The sequence below is a fragment of the Rhea americana genome, unplaced genomic scaffold, assembly GCF_003343005.1.
Source record: "Rhea americana isolate MKP2758 unplaced genomic scaffold, rheAme1 scaffold_84, whole genome shotgun sequence".
In the NCBI taxonomy this organism is placed as follows: domain Eukaryota; kingdom Metazoa; phylum Chordata; class Aves; order Rheiformes; family Rheidae; genus Rhea; species Rhea americana.
Genome location: NW_028187023.1, coordinates 3,651,262 through 3,668,323, shown reverse-complemented (window position 1 = coordinate 3,668,323; position 17,062 = coordinate 3,651,262). Strand labels below are relative to the sequence as shown.

Here is a 17,062-nt window from a genome sequence, read left to right as displayed (position 1 = left end):
TTCAGCATGTTAAGATGAGGCTATTTTATTAAGTATATCATTCGCCACTCTTATTCAATGTGAATGGTGGTGAATTTGGCCTATGTCATACAGTGTTTTCTTATAATAGTGCAAGTTCTATTTTATCACACTGTGTTTGATAATGATTGTTGGAAAGGACTGCTGCTTTCATTTGAATTGTTTCAGAGTGAAAATTATTTCTTCTCCTAAGGGTTGACTTATTTTGCAAGGGTGAAGTCGGGCAATGTGGACTTTTTCAGTTTATATACTGACTGCATAGTTGTTAAAATCTTTTTTTGTTGTTTTTTTTTTCTCTTTCCCTAGTCCTGGAGATCGACTTCTCCGAGCTTGTTCTGGAGGAAATCATTGGCATAGGGGGCTTCGGAAAAGTGTATCGAGCTATGTGGATAGGAGATGAGGTTGCTGTCAAGGCAGCTCGCTATGACCCTGATGAGGACATCAGCCAGACCATTGAGAATGTCCGCCAAGAGGCTAAGCTCTTTGCCATGTTAAAGCATCCCAACATCATCGCCCTCAGGGGTGTGTGTTTGAAGGAACCTAATCTCTGCTTGATCATGGAGTTTGCTCGTGGAGGATCACTGAATAGAGTGTTGTCTGGTAAAAGGATACCTCCTGACATACTAGTGAACTGGGCGGTACAGATTGCAAGGGGAATGAACTACCTGCATGARGAAGCAATTGTTCCTATAATTCACCGTGACCTCAAGTCCAGCAACAGTAAGTGTTATACAGTGAACAGCCAGGGTACTGGGGTAGGATTTCAGAAAGAAGGAGTACAAAGGAAATAGGGGAATAATGTTAATTTAGAAATCTGCTTTTGTGAACCACTGTATCCTCTAATCCATTCCCATAGGGGTTTAGTTCTCTACAATATGGTGCTACAGACTRCAGGATATAAAAGTAACTAAAATGGTTGGATGCCAAAGCAACTATAGTTGGACCATGCCTCTGTAGTAGTTAATATATGTACAGTATCTGAGTTTTACTGGTATCTCAGCAGCCTCCTATTTGTTGGAAAGTCTTGCTGAATTTGAAATGCAAATCCTCCTTTCCCTACTTGGAGAGAGAGATGCTCAAAGAGAAATGCTCATTTGGAAAGATAAATGGTCCTAAGCTTAAATTTTACTTGCTAAATTCTGCTGTAGAAATGTAGGCCCGTTTTGCTTATGGGAAAAGCTACCCTATCTCTGCCAAACTGCATCTTCTCCCTAACCCTCATAGAGCTGGTGTTGACAAAAACAACTCAAGTGCCAGTGAAGTGTCCCAGCAGCTTTCTCTGAACACCCGGATCTTGAGTTGGTGTTTGTGGGTGCTTTATGTGGGATGCAGCTGGCCCGTTAGAGCGTGGAGACTAARGCTGTGGTACTTAGGATTCTGGATATAGTGCTGAATATTTTTGTAATGTTAATGTCCTCTGCAGTTTTAGTGTTTTTTGTAGTATATGTATTTTTGCAGACTAAAACTGCCTTGCATTTAAAGGCATACTTAGAACCAGTATTTATGGGTGTGGGAGTAAACTGGTGCACGGGTTTTAAGATCATCATCTWTCTCCCTGATGTATACATGCAACTGTTTGGCCTTTCTGCTTATCTCTGCCTAGATGGCAAGAGCAAACATGTGCTTGTACGTTAGCTTCAGTGGTTCAGTTAGATGTGTAGGTGTGTTTGTGCAAGCTCTCTTATATTTACGATTTGAGTTAGTAAGAAGTGCTATGAATTGGGTGGCTGAGATGCAGACACATTCTCTTTTGCTTTGGGAGTAGTTAACATCTAGCAAAGAGGTCAGACAGATATGAGTTACTGTATCTTAMATAGATCCTTTAAAGCCAGAATTAACTGTTACAGTGCTTGGTATTTCTATGCATTTCCTATCCTTGTAGAACCTTCCTACGTATTTTTAGCTCAAATTTTGTGGCAGTGAATTTGCATAGTTGATATTGCTGTGGGAAGGAAGCAGTGTATTATGGACTCTTGTTAATGAGTTTGAAGATAGAAATTGTGGGAGTTTTCAATGKAGTTTCTGTACTACTATTCTTATGCTATTCAGGTTTTGTTTTTTTGTTGTTTAAACAGGAAATGACTTTGAAAGTTTTCTAATACCTAACCTTTCCCCTTTCCTTACAGATGGTAGTATATTTGTGGGCATATTGATAAATGGTGACAAGTAAATTGATTAATGATTTTAACTTCATCTCTGCATAAAAAAAAAAATCACTCAAGTATTGGGCATTTTTCCCCTTGTTTAAGAAAGCATTTACCTACTGATTTCATAAACAGRCTGCTAAGACTTCATTTCTTGATGCTAACTGAACATTTTTGAGGTTTACAATATAAGCTATTTCTAATATAAAAATAAATTAAWGCCTTGTATTTCGTTGTTTCATTCAGAGGCTAGAAACTTGCTAGTTGTAAAAAGGGGAAACATATCAACTAGAGTTTGAGCCAACCTAGGTGGATAACGATGCAAAATGTCACTGACCAAACCGCRTTATTGATGCTAGAAAACATCTATACTGTTAGCAGCAAGAGTTAATGTCTCCTGTCACCATAAATCAGTGGTACATAGCTTATACTATACTGTAAATTGTCAATGAGAAACTGAGGGTTTTGCTAAATATATTCCTAGAATATTCTTCATTTTGGAAGAAAGCCATAGGAAAGGAGGAACAAGAAYGAGTGGGAATGCCTCTGAAAGGTTAAGGTAGAAGGATTCTAAGTTGTCGTACGTTTGGAGTGGAGACACAGATTTGTGTGGTGRTCTGGACGAAAGATACCATCAGGTCTAGTACAGAAATATCATACATAGRAAACTTTTCTTCCAGCCCAGCAAAGTCTACAGAAAGCAGAAACACAGTTGGGAAATGAGGTAAATGTAGGGGCTAATATTAGAGAGAAGGACTTTAGATCATTTTAAGTGAAGCGTTCTGTTTTGTAAGACTGCTTTGAAATAAGATAAATTAATAGCTTCAGGTGCGGACTTGACATAGTGCAGCTGCTGTTTACTTCTTTAGTTTGTTAACGTACAATTCTTCATTCTATGCTATGTGATGAATGAGAAATTTCTGAAAAAGACTTGAAAATGTTCTCTTCTGGATGTATTTATAAAACAAATATCATGACTATCGGATTATGGCAAAGGTGGGGCTTTTTTGGAGGGGATTGGAGGTGGAAAATTACCCTAAAAATATATATTGCCTATATATGTAGATAGACTTAACTCATGGTTATCGCTAGAATAACAGCTTTGGGCTGCCCAAGTTGCGTCTGTCTTGAATACCCTGTGGTGCTCATGTCCCCCTTTCACAGTATCTAATGCATGTCTTGGACATTTATCTGCCCTGTTTTCTGTAAAATGCTCTTTGCAAATTTTGCAAAAGTGAGTGGACTAAGTATGTTATTGCATCCTGATTCATACATGGCTGGTATTTTCTGCGGATTTTTTGATATACCTAGGCTTCTCCATTACATCAGATAGTTGACAACTTGTTGGTATTAGCTTATTTTTGGCTGTAGAATTACAAGCATGTAGCATGTTCTTGGCATAAGTTGTCACCCACCAACTGATGAACAGTGATGTGTCTCTTGAGAGGCAACAGCTTTTGCTTGCAAGAACTGGGGCAAGATTATTGCAGATATGCTTCTCCCATTTATTCAACGTCTGCAAGTACTGTAGTGCAGTCATGGGRCTGTCAGCTGTGTTGATCTACTGATTGATACTGCCTAGATTTAATAATAGGCAGTGATTCTTGTACGTCTCATCTTCAGGAACCAGCTGGTAGCTGAGACCTGTGCTATGTATTTGACATGCAGGAACAAGGCTTAAGGAAGAGTCAGTTTGGGAGTTAAGGAACAACATGAGGGAATAAGAAAGAATAAGATTACCTTATATTGAAAATCAAGTTTTCCACTACTAGAATAATAGTAGAAAATCACAGAATGCCTTGTTTTGAGATGTCCTCCTGTTCTTAGGCAAATAACTGTATGTATGAGRACACTACTTTATACTGAATATTCTCAGAATGTCTTGGCATTATTTTGCTGTTGAGAATGTAAGTCAAGTGGGCACCTTCGTGCGAGTCTGAGAACTTACCCAACGATACTTATGTAAGGATTTGAAAACCCCTTTTTAATCTACACTATTGCAGCTTAGTCTGTAGACTCAGCTAAAAGGTGCCAGAAAAAACATCTCAGAATAGTTCTGCAAATTTTGGATGGCATATTAAAGAACACAAGTCTTTGCTTGCTTTGGGAAGAAAACTTCATTTTGTACAGAAACTGAACTTGAGTGGATTATTTGAAGATTTCAGGAGATGTCTATTCCTTAAGATTTTCCCGGTAAGAAGCACCCTCCAAAGCAATTGTCTGTTTTCCTTCATTTAACACAAAAGGTGGGCATCTTTCTTCTGCTCCTTAATTTTCCTTCATATTTTTCTCTTGTTTTCTTTCACTTAGCTTTCTTAAATTTAATGCTAATAGTATAGTATTAATATGCATTAATAGTATAGAAGATGCCTTGTAAGTTTTAAGTACCATGTTAATTTGGGGCAGATTTTAATTGTAGACCTTTGAGGTTCTTTGAGCTGCTTATTTTCATTGCTTTGTGGATATTACCAGAGAATGAGCATATACAGATCTTCATGCAGTAAATTGCACATCTGTGATCTTGATGAGCCTATGATYTTTTTTTTTTTTTTAAGGCCCTGAAATTCTTTTGCTAGCTTTTAACTCAGTTGGCAGTGAATTTAAGTCTGGTAGGTGGGTGTTACAGTGGATCCTTCAATGGGACGTGCAAGTCCATCTGGAATTATCAGCTCATAAATCAATCATGTAGTACATAAGAGAATAAGGATAACTTGTTAGGCCTCAAATACTAGAGAAGCAATTTTACTCTGTTATGTATTGCATTTGATTCAAGAGACACAGATTTTATGCTATTTAAGGAATTAATCATATTGACAGAATAATCTCTGGCTTCTTTTGTTTTTTTTTTTCTTCATCTGGTGATATTTCCATCCTTGGCCTCTTCAGCTGTGTGTTAATGCCTCCCTGAGTGTGTGTTATATAATCACTTATAGACTTCTCCCAACATGGAAGTTGTTGAATAACCTAAATGCTGAGCTACAGAAAGAAGCAACTAGGAATGTCTGCTAGGTCAACATCACTACGTAGTTGAGAACAGTCCTTGGAGTTTCTCTCTCTCTCTCTCTCTCTCTCTCTCTTAACTGTGACTTGTGTCTGATTTCTGGCCTCAGGAGGGTTCTTGGTATGTCATGCTGAGGAGGTTTTCATCTTAGTTTTAGTGGAATATTGTAAGTAATGCAGCTACTTCTGTTTGTTTCTCCATTTTTTGTCAACATTAGATATGCCAGGATTGTTGTAGGAATAATGCCAAGTAGCTAATGCCGCAGAGAACTAGCAAAGGAATCTTTGCCCTTTTTTGGTTGGTCAGCAAAATATTGTTATTCTTTYCACTATATTAAAAGGTTTTGCAGAAGGTGTTCATGCCAGTTAGCAAAGTGCTTTCTAAAAGTCACTATTTTCCACAAAGTGGCACAGAAGATGAGCAGCAAAGTGACATGGCCAGTGTCAAAGAATGAGATAAGGACAGAGCTCAAAATAAAACCCAGCAATTCCAGTACGATCAGGTCAGTAGTTCTTCCCTTTTAGTTCTTTGAAAATGTTCAGCTCTCCTACCTTCTGGAGCACAAAGCCAAGTCTGTAGTATCCTGAAATTCAAAGCTCTAACTTCTAAAGACCTAACTTTGCTACTCTTATTTTTTAATGCTGTTGGTAAGCTTTTTTCCTTTCATAAAGGCACTAAGTAACTGTGTTTATATGGTTTTTGGACAGTTGTTCTTAGAACTTCCAATATTCCTTGAWGCATTTTATTTATTATATATGTATGTACCTATACATATATTCTTTTAAGTACAGGCAGAATTTAGAAGCCAGGGTTCCATGTAACTAGTTCAAATCCACCCAAGGACAACAGAACTTGAATGTTACCTATGAGTCTTGAWAATATGCGGTAGTGATCGCATTCCCTGTTCCAATATTCAGGTACTAATTCATCCATAATTGACCATCTTCCAGCTGGTCTCATCAGAGAAGTGTAAGTACTTTATATAAACTACTTGCTGTCTCTGGCAGTGTCACAGAACAGAGAGTTCTTTCAGGGTCTGGTTAGAGTACCTTGGCAGAGCAGTTTGGAAATCTGCACTGCAATTGCCACTTCTAGTACATTAATGTAATTTGCTGACTAACTCTCCAGTGTTTCTCCTTCTATCGCAGCAGATTACCTCTGTCAGTGCAATTAAACAAGTGAGTAATACCTCATATAAAGTAGAGTGAAACTATTTTGATGGCATCTAAATTGTTTCCACTGTGAATTATTTGCTCTGGCCATAGTTGGATGCTCCTTGCCTGTAGGAGGACRGTGGTGAGAATGTGACTTTTCTGAACAACCGCTGGAAGGTTGATATTATGCAGATGTTTGAAGCTACAGTTAATAGACAGCTAATCAGTCATTTTTTTAAAAGATTTAGTAAAAAGTATGTACAGTAGAAATCCAGCTTTTCAGATAGCCTGAATATTTTCCACAAGGTGATTAAAACTGATTGATTTTTTTTTCAGGTTCTGTCCTTAAGCAATTATCTAGTATGGGTATAGGAAACCCATATCTGGTTTCTTATATGGGTTTGTTACACCATACTGCTAATGGTACACAAATCCTGGTTCTGTTTTGTCTATTCCTTTTTCTGTTATCTCCACAAAGCATTAGCATTTTTGTGTATATCCTAGTTGCTCATGTTGTGATTGACAAAAAACAAAGAACAATACCTTTTTATGCAGTGATATGAGGAAGAAATTCATACCAGTGATGATACGGCTTTTTGTTGAACAGAATGAATAATAATAGTAATAATAATTTCATGTTATTAGCTCAGAAAAGGTAAATAGCTCTGAGGAATTACACTTGACGGTGATGCTAACTTTTAAGCTGTTGAAATATTGGGAATTCACAATAGTAGGGAGAGTTTACTTTGACTGTATTTGTTCTTAGCTTGTCTAAATTAGTACAGCTACTTTCCTGTCTGAGAGATTTGACAGATGCTTTCATATTGCAGTCTTCTTATTCTGAGTAAGTGATAGTAGATTTCTGAGACTTGCAGGAGATTTATTTTCATTTTGAAGTTCTTCTAGTTGAATATTAATTAATGGGTTCACTGTGCATTACAAGCCAAAAATGAAAAGACTTATTTTAAAATAACTTTGATATTCACAAAAATACTTTGAACTCCTTTGTCCTCCCCACCTCCAAAGCAGCAAGGCAATGTCATGAATGGAATCCCTTATTTTTTCCAGGCAAGAGTGAAAACAGTTCCCTTCATATTGAAGTAGTAAATTTGTGTATATTACTTTTTTTTAGTCCAGCTAGTATCCTTTTTGTATTTTTATGCCAACTGTATATATTTTTCTGCAGAATTGTTTCTCCTCTGAAGTAAAAATAGTGTTGTGGCAGCGAGCACTTTCTCCAAATTGCACGTATGGAATAGAACAGATACCAACAGGCTTGACCATCATCGTGTGGGAAATGAATGCAGTCATTTATGTGCTGCACCGATGACTTCACTATCTGACCATCTGTGCCAGAGCTCTCAAACCCATGTTTTTTTCTGAAATTTTCATGCAGTAAGTCGGTAGTGAGAACAGCCTTGTTGTGGCATTTTCAGGAAGCTAGAATAACTGTTTCAGCTGCGTTTTTTTGTGCTGCTCCCACATCAATAAACTTAATCTGAATTTTGAGAGACTTCTGCCAGCAGCTTCATTTTTGCTTTCTCATCAAACAATTCCTTTTAGAATTTCAACATATCTAAAGCAAGCAGACAAACTCTTGAAGTATCAAAAGTGCAATCTTGCTCTTTGAAGTGATGTTTCATCACCCAAGATGATTCCTTAATTTTAAGTAATATCTCATTCTAAAGATGCTGCATGTTCTTTTGTGACAAGATGAGGAAAGCCTTAAGTTGTTGGGAGGATCACAAACAGTAGCACCTCATGTAGGCAGCTGCTTTCTGAACCGTATTTACTTTGTGATTCTAGGATCGTTTCAGTTAGACTGATATGACTTTGTTTTCCAAAAAGCTTGCCAAAGTAGCCTTAGATACTTGACAACAGCTTCTTAATAGCCGGAGTGCTAATGGAAAAGTATTCACCCTTCCTTGTTGACCTGAGCTTTTTCCAGATAGGAGGCAAAAACAGAAAAGTAGTAATGGAAGACTTACGTGCTAAGAAGAGAACCTATCACCATGTATCAGGATTATAATTACATTTTTTGGTTTCGTCAGTGTGTCTTTTAAGGTCAGGGAGAAGAGGACTCCCATAATAGTAAGTCTTTCTGATCATAGCCTTTAGAATAGTCATTATGGTGATAACGGTAACACAGTGCAAGATTGTTCTGTGCTCTTCCAAAAACTAGTAGCGAGGGATAGATGGCCTTCCCATAAGCTCTTTACACAATTGCTACAAACAACCCTTGCCCATCCATTCTAAGTTTTGTTATATTACTTAGGCATTTTTACAACAGCAGTTTCTGTTAAAAACAAAATCAAAAAATCTTTAGCTAACGCGTATGTGGATTTCAGATAATCTTTGAAATCCTGTATGTGCTTTGAACAATTTACTACTTCAGCCCTGGGTGGTTTGCAGCACTGCAGGCTGGGCTCCTAGTTCATTGTGCAACATCTTGCTCTGATGCTTCATCGGATAGGCGTCTGGAGTTTGGTTTGGTTGTTGAGAAACATTACCATATTTGCTGTGTGTGTAAGCTCAGACCTTCGTTAAAACATGAAGGTGGCTTCAGCCTTGCTGACTTCTAGGCTTGTTGTTCAAATGTGTAGCAAACATTACGTCAKTTGGCAGGATGGAGCCAGTATGCACTCATAGCTCCATTTTTGGAGGCAAATACTCCTGCCATTAAGATCTTGCTTACCACAAAACTTTTTGTATTTAAGCTGGGGATTCCTGCAGTATTTCTAGGAGACTATGCGGAAGTGGTTAACTGTTGTAAAGGTGATCTCTGTAAGTGCAGTGGGATGTATGCGAATGAGGCCTTGTCATCCGTCTGCCCCACCTTCCTTATATTACAGGATTTCCTGTTGTTTCTACACTGTGAGCATGTGATTATGAAAAGACAGTAGGGAGATCAGCTTTTAGYGGCCTATGATTCTGCATTGTGAAAGGATCCTGCAAATAAGAAAACTTCCTTGGTTTTGATTATTAACGGAACTTGATATGCCTAGTACTACTTGTTGGTTACAAACCAACAAGTTAACCAAAGGATAAAAGCTTGTGTTATTTATCTTGAGTTTGGATTTATTGATGTTATTAACTACTTCATAGAGATGTCTTAATTGAAACTCAGGATGAAAAAAAGTAGCATGGAATTGTTTTGCTTTGGCTTTGTGTCTGGAAATGGTGCCCACTGAACCAACAYTGTTGTTAAATCAGTTTTCAGAAGGTCTCTTGAGCAGCAATTAATATAAATGACATTCATGTGATTCTGCTTTCCCTGTTCCATCTTTTGTTTTTGCCTAATACTGTTTTTATACTTGATTTTTTACAAATCTTCAAACTGATATGATTTGGCAAAGCACTGAGTTGTATACAGATTTTTTTTTTTTGTTAGAGCATTTGACTGATTGTGAAGAGTGAAAGAATCCATKCCTGAGCAAGCAGGTTGTCCTCGTGTAGGCAGTTTGCTAGGATTTGATCTGAAACCAGAGCTGAACAGCTCCATTTTTTCCAGGAAACTGACTTGAATGTTCTCCAAGAGCATTCAAAGTGTTTTGTACCGGATCACTAAAGCGATAAGACTTTTCAGCTTGGCTAGGTGAAAGGATCGATTCTAAATATATCATGGCTCTGGAAGCCTTTGCTTTCCCTTCCCCCATTATGCATTATCTCTGTATAGTTACTGTACTGCCCAGCTTCAAATCCAAGAACTGCTGTGCTGTCACATCCATCACATCCTCCAGGTTGATAGAAGAGGACAGTCAGCCAGCTTTGTGGCTTTGTTGAATCCTCACATACCCAATAATTAAAATGCTTTTGCTTCCAAGATGTATTTTTTTTAATATTAGGGATTTTGCTGCACGGTTAGGAATAAGAGGGAAATATATACTTGTTACTAGAGACAATATTTGTATTCTTTATTTTTCCTTTAAGATGTGGAATTTTTGAGAGAGTCTTATCAGTTCTATGCACTACAGGTTCTTTTGCAACCCTTAGCCTTCTGCACCACAAACAAATAGTAGAATAAAGATGCAGTCTTGCCGAAAAGATCAGCAGAGTACCCAACGGTAGGTAGGTAAAGGCTGCATGCACAATATCCRGCGGAAAGCCTAGACTCAGTCTATGGGCAGATCTGTTAATCACTTTAAGAACTTTGAATGCAGGATCGAGAGCAGATTGTTCATGATCTGGATACTTTTGAGGCAATACTGTGCAGGCTGGCTGCTGGAAGGTAGAGCTAAAGTTGCGATTTGATTTTGGCAAACCGGTGTAACACAAGATTTTATTTTTGGAGTTATTTTCTGATATAAATTTCACAAAATGTAGTTCCRTCCCTAAGACTGTATGCAAGTGTACTACTGCCAATAGAAACTACTCATTAACTCCCACCTTTCTCTGCAGCCTCTTCCCTCCTCTCCCCTCTCCCCCCCCCAAAAAAAAAATAAAAAAACACGCACGCACAGACAAACTGGCAAGCTTAGCCCCTGTCCCCATTGCAGTAGAATTGAAGCCCTGGTCATATTGTTCACTTAATCTCAAATGAGGAAAGCACTGCTTTCTGTAAAGGCTTTACTTTGTTTTTTCATTTCTATAAAGCTCTTGCACCTGTTCTTTGATGGACTCAATAACTGATACATCTYCTTACTGTACTGGAATAATCTAAAAGGAGGAAGTGGATGGGCTGATGCTTGTCTACCATCTGATAAAGCTTTTGTTGTTTTGCTCTTTGGTAAGTAAAGCCACATAAGCTGTTTTGCTTCCAGGATGGAGGAAGAAATAAAACATGCCCAGTGGTCATACCCACTCTGAATGTTCAGCTATAGCAGTGATCTTTCACAGTCCAACTGCTACACAGTCAACATTAGCTCCCCTCTTTGTAGCTGTCTRTTGACCTTATGGTTGTTGAAAGTAGTGATCATACAATAACAGTGAAGATGTGCATAACTGAGCAAAGGCCTATGGGAAGACAAATCTGTTGCTAGGCTGTTGTATCCATAGGYGATTGAGTTCCTCTGAAATGACCTACCCAAGATATTTTCAGCACATTACTGCTGCAAAAATGCATGACGCTATTTCAAGAAAGAAAAAAAAAAATACAATTCCATCAAGTTAAGAACAGAAGTGTCAGTCCATATTTTTGAGTTCCTCTGCCATTTTTTATTCTTTGCGTTCTTAAACCAGTGGTCTTCTCATTTCTTCTCAGTCTAAACAAAATAAAAATAGATTGGCTAAGCAGTGCAACTACAGGGAAAAATCTCATATGAGTCCATGTAAGAATTTGGGAGACTGGGGAAGAAACTTAACTAAGCCTGTACAAGTGGTCAGATAGCTGCTTAATGACTTAAAATTAAACATTTTTGCAACAAGTAAAATAGCAAAGATGACAAAGAGGGATTTGCAGTCCTTCTTTGTGTCACTTTCACCCACCCATCACTATTGCTGCCACCTAGCTCTTGGACCATGCAGGCAGGTGATGGTGGCTATAATGAGACAGTACCACACAAAATAACAAATAGGGCTCTTGAAAGTGGGTGTAAGCAGGACATGCCTGCAGGCACATCTTTTTGCTGGAGTTTTGTCTGTGTTTTGACACAACTGTTTTCTTTGTGCCTGAGTATAGTTTCTATGGGTGGCAAAACATTCAACCTGTTTGAGTGGTAACAGCACCAAAGACTGAAACAGAGCTACTGGCACTTACAAGTATTAACAAACAGGTTTTTCAGGCCTTGTCAGCTCTACATCATCAACATGCTATGTTTAGGTCAGCAGAGCCTCTAGAGGAGWTGCAGTGTGTGTACAGGTGTTAACCTCTGGCACTGTAATACCAATTCTCTAAGTGATGTTTTTGCTGGTTTTGCTGGCACAGCAATGTTGTTTGCAGGGTATTAGTTTTGGTAGTTCACGGTCAGGGTGCTTTAGTGTCCCTGACTGGCCTCATTTGGGGGTTCTGCACACCTCCTCTGCCCATGGGTCCAGGAGCTCCATTTAAACTCGGGCTTGGGTACTAGTCCTTTCCTGACCTATGTYGTAAGTATACCTGTTTCTGGCCCTGTCTCTGGGCCCCAGCTCCTGCTGCTCTTGACTGGACTCCCAGGCTGGACTCTGGATCTGGTCCATTGCTTGCCTTATCTGGGACTGTCAGCGGACCTTGTTCTCACCACCTGACTCTGGCCACCTTGTTCAAATGCTGTGGAAGTACACACTGGTGGATGAGGGCACTGTGGCCTTGGCTCCCACCTCACCTTAGCTTGTGGAGTAGCACCCCTCTTGCTGCACCCTGACACCTCTCATCTCTATGTACTGTGATCTGTGCCTTCAGAGAAAGAAAACGACACTAATTTCACATATTGATGATGGGAGGGTGAGTTTATCACCACAACCTGCCTGACATCAGAGAGAGTGGGTTTTTTTTGTTTTTTGTTTTTTTTGTTTGTTTGTTTTAATTCTAGTAATTATTTTATTATAGGTATTGAATATATTCAAACTTTATTATAATTTCGTTTGAGGTATCTTTTTAATCAGTTTTCTTAAGCTTCTGGCAAACAAGTTTCTGGTGCTTTCTTCTGCATGATCTCTCAGCCTCTTTCAAAGCATCACAATCCACCCAAGCACATTTTAGAAACACAGTTAGTGGTAGGTGTCTCAAATGCTGATTAAGAGGAAAGCTTCAAAATACAGCTATAACCTCATAGAAATATGACTGAAGGATGTTACTTTATCACGGCTTACTAGCCCTGCCATTTTGTTGTCTACCTAAACTGTARTAACTAAATAAAGTAAAGAAGGGCAGGTATCTAGTCACTAAAATTCTATATGGTCTCAGCTGAGGAAGAGTTATATGAAAGTTAAATGTGAAGCTATCAGTCATCTATGAAGTCAGTGATACATCCCACTGTACTGCAGACAACCGAACCAACTTCTTTTGTTTCCCACAGTAGGGATCCTGGTCTTCCAGCCTGCTGCCTTCCATACTTCTTCCTGTATGATCTCAATCCTCGTGGAGTAAACTGATCCATTCCCTCCCCATCCTGCTCCCACACTTAATGACTGTGAGCTGTTCACAGCAGGATTGAGGTTCATTAGCTAATAGATTTCTGTTCTTATGTGCCAGACTTARGGAGTAGCATCATGCCCAGGCAAATGACTTGGAGAGAACTGTGAGTGGATGATACAAGAGACTGTCACAGGATGTTTTTGTGGTTTCTCTCCCCTTTTTTTAAAAGCATTCTGGTTTGAGGGAGAGAGCGGGAGGTTGCTGATACAGCTATTGACACTATTGACATGAAACAAGATTGGGGGATTTGGGTTGTTAACTRTTGTGGTGGTGCTGTGACATTAGCTTGCTTTCCTTACTGTTCTGCCTTTGTCAACTTTTGCCTTTCGAGTCAGAATATTTTTTATTGTGCGCTTTGTGCTAAATAACTCAAGAATACAAGCAGCRGATTAGAAGAAGCTGAAGGTGATACAGTTAGGAAATTTTGGTATGCTAGGCTGTGCATACTGCTGTGTGTAGTGGACAGGAGCCCCTTTTTTCTATCCTCAGATATAATAATGTGATATTTCTACTCTGAGTGATAACTCTGTAATGATTCCCTCCACTCCAATGTTCTTCTGCTTTTGCATAAGAGTCAACTTTTAGCACAAAGCAAAGGAATATCCCATTCAGCACAAATGTATGTATGTAGACAAACCTAATTTTTTCTCTAGGTTGATAAATCAAAGAAAGATTATAGGACCATATTTTGCTGCCTTGTCACTTAGTCTTGATGGGGTAAGATGGGGTGTGGAGCTATTTTCTACTAGTTCTTCATTACTAGCAATTGAATCAGCATAGATTAAAATTTATTTTTCACCACTTGCTCCTTCCCCCTGTTGACTGGCCTGCTGGAGAGTAAGAATGCAACTCTGTCTGACCAAGCTGTCCGAAAGCACGTGGCTGAAAAACAAAATACCCCTACGGAAACAAAGCAGCAAAAAATTCCTGACAGTGTTACAGCCTTTCGGGGAGAGTTTGTGTTTGTGAGATAGCAGAAGATAATGTAATGTGGCCTTTTGGCTCTGCTGGTGTGATAGGAGAAAGACGGAGGACCAAAAGAGTAGCTGCTAATTCTGTTGRGGGGGAAGAAGTTTCTTAATTTCCCTTSTGAAAGATTTCCTGCTGTGACTGTAATCTACCCGGCTGAACTATTTTTTCATACGTACTGGAGACAGTAGTGTAGTGCTAGATGAAAAATGGCAGGTGTCTTACTGAGGTTTTATTAAGTGACAAACTTARAACCTAAGTAAAGTTTCATCATGTTCATGTTAATGATCAGATTGAAAGATTCAGTGGAGAATATAGTTGTTATACATTTATGTGTACTAGAGGAGGGAGCGTGTTTGGAGAAAGGGTAGATGGGTCTGAGAACTATGAAGAAAATGAAAAGAAGAGATGCAAATGGGGACATTTTGGCAAAAAGGAGGGGACTCAGACAAATTACTGTTCTGTGACTAATCTGACAGAACAAAAAATGTTGCAATAGGAATGAGTTGGATTAAACAGAATGAAAAATGCATCAATACTGCAATTATTTGCATTGGAACATTAAAATAACTTGAGAATATTCCTAAATCAAAGTTTGCTTAGCAACATGAAACTTAYTACAATGGCTAAGAAGCAGGAGCGAATGCTGACTATTTTTTGTGGCTTCTTAAGGACTTCATGCCCCTCTCTTTACTTCATGGTGCCTTGTGTATCTGATCTCACATCTTTGTGATATATCTATGAACAATGAAAATGCAACTGTTTAATATCTGAAAACTAGGCTCTCCCTGCATTGAGGCCTCATGCATTTGAGAAAGATACTTACTGTCAACTAGTCAACTGATTCAATGGTCACTAAGCTGAGTGGTGCAAGATGCAATAAATTATAACCTCTAGTTGATGTTTTGAGCCTAGGAACAGTATTCATGTGACTTAGGTTAACTGTCTTGATGGTGGAAAACTATATTTCTGAAAACTTCAGTTTAAAAATTTCAGAGCACTGAAATAATCTTGCAAAAATGAGTAAATAAAGTTTTACCAGATGGCTATTTCACATCTCGTGTTCCAGGTTTTGCAGTGTTGGGGAGCTTTTTAAGTTGAAATTGCTTGTTTATACCAGACCTTGAGAGAGATTCATGTGGTCTAAGTTTGGGCACTTAATATCAATCTGCCTTCTAGTCGAGATGTTTCTGTAGAGAGGTATTCAGATCATCTAAGTTTGACTTAAGCTCTGAATYCCGTTCTGCAGAGGCTTTGTTTTTCCTCTGACTATGCTTGGGAGCTAGGAAGACTTGCCATCTAAGTTACTGTGAATTCTGTTTCATCCCAGCTAATTTCCACTGTAATCATTTGAAAGGATGGACAAGGGGGAAAGATGAAGAGGTCTGCCTTTTGAACRTGTGAGGCTTTGGTAGGTCTGCATCTGTTTCATGAATGCAGGAGGGAATTTTATCTCTATAGAACTGTTTGTCACTTGCCTCCTTCTTTAGTTCCATTTTATAGTTTATGGCAAAGTTGAAACCTGGCTAGCATTTAGTCTGTAACTCCATTCCTTCAGAACACATTCGATCCTCTCTTTTGCCTGCTTAGAACTTACCAATATTTCAGGTACTAGCGCAGGATGTCTGCAGCAATAAATTCTAAAGATACAGGTTTCAGTGTTTTCACAGTAGTGATTTCCCCTTCTACGTGGACACAGACTAATCCTAGATATATTTAGTCCCAATCCTAAACATGCTAGTGAAAATTCAGTGTTCTAAGGTGAAACTCCTATTTTGGAACTGTCCTTAAATAAAGGTCTCATTAGACCAACGACAGTCTTAACTCTACTGGCCTTCTGGTAAATAATCCTGTGTTGTCCAGTGCCCCATGGAGCAGGCCTCTCTGTGATAACTTGTGACAACAAGGCAGAACTGGAAGATCCAGTACTAGCATCTTTGTGAGAGTTGAAGATTATACATTATCTTAGAAATCCTAAGTTGCTTTTTTGTGCTGCTTTAAATACTAAGGCAGGTTATGTCGCCTTACTACAACCTAATGATAGAATCATTTGTGGACTAGGGTGGGGCAGGAGGAAGAGCTGACTCACCAGTGTCAGAAGCTGTTGTCAGTAAATTTCTGTGAATCCATTTTCTGTGCAAATCTTGATTTAAACAAGAAAAGCAACAAATTGGCCCTGATTATAGAGAGGAAAAAAATCTCATTTTTCTTGATGTCACTAATGCACAATTTTGTCTTATGAAACTGCAAATCATCCCCTTGRGGATATGTTATCATCACTGGGATCTATATACTTCTCAGGACTTACTTAACTTTCAGTAAGGCTGACATTTCATTCTGTCGGAAGCCTACTAGCCGTGAATGCATGTATGGAAYGATACTTAAGTTGGAGAAGGTAGCTTCACTTGACCTCAAGAAGTGGATTTATATCATTCAGAAATAACTGCTAGAAAAGCTGCTAGCGCAGGTCACAAACAAGGATAAATCAAGAGGATCTAGAGCACATCATCAGCACTTTCTCCCTTCCTCACTAAGAAAGCATCTTTACTTGGCACCAGCACTGTATGAATTAACTTCCTACCGTTTTTTGTGCAGATTTCTGAGACAGGAATGATAAACTCTAGTCGCATCAGGAGAACCTCTAATGATATTTCTGTTTCAGCATGTAGTATTGCCTAGTAACAGAAGAGTATTAGACCTGGTGAAAACTCTGATTAATGACTGC

General features: G+C 38.7%; 1 protein-coding gene across 1 annotated transcript in view; it reads left to right on the top strand.

Moving 5' to 3' along the window:
- The first annotated feature begins 286 nt into the window (after nucleotides 1-286).
- The window catches only part of MAP3K9 (mitogen-activated protein kinase kinase kinase 9), a 52,947-nt gene continuing 36,171 nt past the window's right edge, over nucleotides 287-17,062 (top strand). The window contains exon 1 of the mRNA XM_085323294.1: nucleotides 287-738. Within this exon, the coding sequence (XP_085179420.1) occupies nucleotides 402-738 (337 nt within the window). The 5' untranslated portion in view covers nucleotides 287-401. The remainder of the gene's footprint in view (nucleotides 739-17,062) is intronic.